At 44.3% G+C, this 2500-nt stretch overlaps 2 protein-coding genes across 5 annotated transcripts in view; one reads left to right on the forward strand and one right to left on the reverse strand.

Moving 5' to 3' along the window:
• Nucleotides 1–2500, reverse strand: part of erbb4b (erb-b2 receptor tyrosine kinase 4b) — a 655930-nt gene that overhangs the window by 531379 nt on the left and 122051 nt on the right. The window lies entirely within an intron of this gene.
• The window catches only part of LOC141376179 (uncharacterized), a 7133-nt gene that overhangs the window by 3294 nt on the left and 1339 nt on the right, over nucleotides 1–2500 (forward strand). The window contains exon 2 of the mRNA XM_087268184.1: nucleotides 1–2500. This exon is cut by the window's left edge and continues 2855 nt beyond it; it is cut by the window's right edge and continues 1339 nt beyond it. Within this exon, the coding sequence (XP_087124310.1) occupies nucleotides 1–2500 (2500 nt within the window).

Below are 2500 nucleotides of genomic sequence, written 5' to 3' on the forward strand. Positions count from 1 at the left end.
CACTCAAGCACAACTTTGAAAGGAAGCCGATAATGAAAGAACACTTTCTCAAGTTCATGGAAAAGATATTCAAAAATGGACATGCCGAGTTAGCGCCTCCTCTTGATGAGAAAGAAGAACAATGGTACCTGCCAACATTTGGAGTGTACCATCCAAAGAAAGTGAATCAAATCAGAGTAGTTTTTGATTCGAGTGCACAACACAATGCAATATCTCTGAATGATGTGCTGTTGACCGGGCCTGACTTAAACAACACCCTGGTAGGGGTAATGATGCGCTTCAGAAAAGAAGCAATTGCCTTTACTGCAGACATAGAACAGATGTTCTATTGTTTTTTGGTAAGAGAGGAAGATAGAGATTTTCTTCGTTTTCTTTGGTTTCAAGACAATGACACTTCCAAAGACATTGTAGATTACCGCATGAGAGTGCATGTCTTTGGAAACAAACCCTCACCTGCAGTGGCTATACATTGTCTGCATAAGTCTGTTCAGATTGACAATTTCCATGTCGACTCTGAGGTCAAGCAATTTGTGATGCGTGACTTCTACGTGGATGATGGTCTCAAGTCTTTGCCTACAGTAGAAGCTACGATCAGTTTGTTAAAAAAGACACAAGAGGTTTTGTCTAAATCCAATCTGAGACTACATAAGATAGCAGCAAACAGCAAAAAAGTCATGGAAGCCTTTCCATCGACAGACCATGCATGTGATCTGAAAGATCTAGACTTTGAGGAAGACACGCTGCCAATGCAGCGTAGTCTTGGTCTAAATTGGGACCTCCATTCTGATTGCTTCCGATTTAGTGTCAGTGATGAGGTAAAACCCTACACCCGTCGAGGTGTCTTATCCACTATTAACAGACTCTATGATCCCCTTGGGTTTGTAGCGCCGGTCACAATTCAAGGCAAAGCTATTCTGAGAGAACTTACTGCTGTGAGCGGTGACTGGGATGCTCCATTGCCACAAAAGATGGAGGACGCTTGGACCTTGTGGAGAGTTTCCTTGTCAGAGCTGGCTAATTTTTCTATTCCCAGGGTTTATACTGAGATTTCGACATCGACAGCTATGAGAAGAGAACTATGTGTTTTTGCGGATGCATCAATAAAAGCCATTGCTGCAGTGTCATATCTAAAAGTCACAGATGATGAAGGAAAGAATCACATTGGGTTTGTAATGGGGAAAGCCAAACTTGCCCCCCGCCCTGAGCACACAGTGCCAAGACTTGAACTTTGTGCGGCAGTGCTTGCTGTTGAGTTGGCAGACTTAATTTCAGTAAACCTGGACTTGCAATTTGACGCTGTAACCTACTACACGGACAGTAAGGTAGTTCTTGGGTACATTTGTAATGAGACCAGGCGCTTTTATGTTTATGTGAGTAACCGCGTTCAGCGTATCCGAAGGTCTTCTAGTCCAGATCAGTGGCGATATGTTCCTACTGAACAAAACCCAGCAGACCACGCAACACGTTTTGTTTCTGCAGCCCACTTACAAAAAACCAACTGGTTAAGTGGACCCAACTTTCTGCTCACGCAAGGAACAGATATTCAGAACACTTTCAATCTGGTTAATCCAAGTTCAGATCCTGATGTGCGCCCTCTAGTGTCCACACTAACCACCACAGCATTAACCAAGCAGCTTGGTTCTGAACGGTTTGCCAAATTCTCCTCTTGGAATTCACTAACTGGTGCCATTACTCGCCTTATCCACATAGCTCATCATTTTAAAACAACAGAGAAGGAAAACAGTTCTTGCAAAGGCTGGCACTACTGCAAAGAATTCACAATGGAAGAATCTGATAGAGCTATAAACATCATCCTCCGAGCAGTACAAGAAGAGGCTTACAGTCATGAGATTGAATGCATTAAACGGCAAGAGAGGATACCAAAGAGCAGTCCACTCCATACTTTGGATCCATTCATTGATCAGCAAGGTCTTCTGAGGGTCGGAGGACGTCTCCACCTTTCAAGTCTTAATCAGAGAGAGAAGACTCCTTTGTTAATTCCCGGCAAGAGTCACATTGCCACTTTGATCATTAGACATCACCATGAGCGTGTTCAGCATCAAGGTCGTCACTTTACGGAAGGAGCGGTCCGTGCTGCTGGTTTTTGGATAATTGGTGGAAAACGAAGGGTGAGCAGCATCATACACCAATGCGTAACTTGCAGACGGCTCAGAGCTCCACTCAGCATCCAAAAAATGGCTAACCTTCCAGCAGAACGGCTCTCAGCAGACCCTCCTTTTACCAACGTTGGACTGGATGTGTTTGGCCCTTGGAATGTCTCTTCCCGTCGGACAAGAGGTGGTCTCCTATACAGCAAGAGGTGGGCCGTAATTTTTACATGCATGAGCATAAGAGCTGTTCATATAGAGGTTATTGAATCTCTCGACACATCCAGTTTCATCAATGCTCTTAGACGTTTTCTTGCTGTGCGTGGACCTGTCAAGCATATTCGCTCCGATCGTGGGACAAACTTTGTAGGTGCATGTAAAGAGCTACAGAT

This window comes from Danio rerio, chromosome 9 (assembly GCF_052040795.2).
Source record: "Danio rerio strain M-AB ecotype USA chromosome 9, GRCz13ab, whole genome shotgun sequence".
Classification (NCBI taxonomy): Eukaryota; Metazoa; Chordata; class Actinopteri; order Cypriniformes; family Danionidae; genus Danio; species Danio rerio.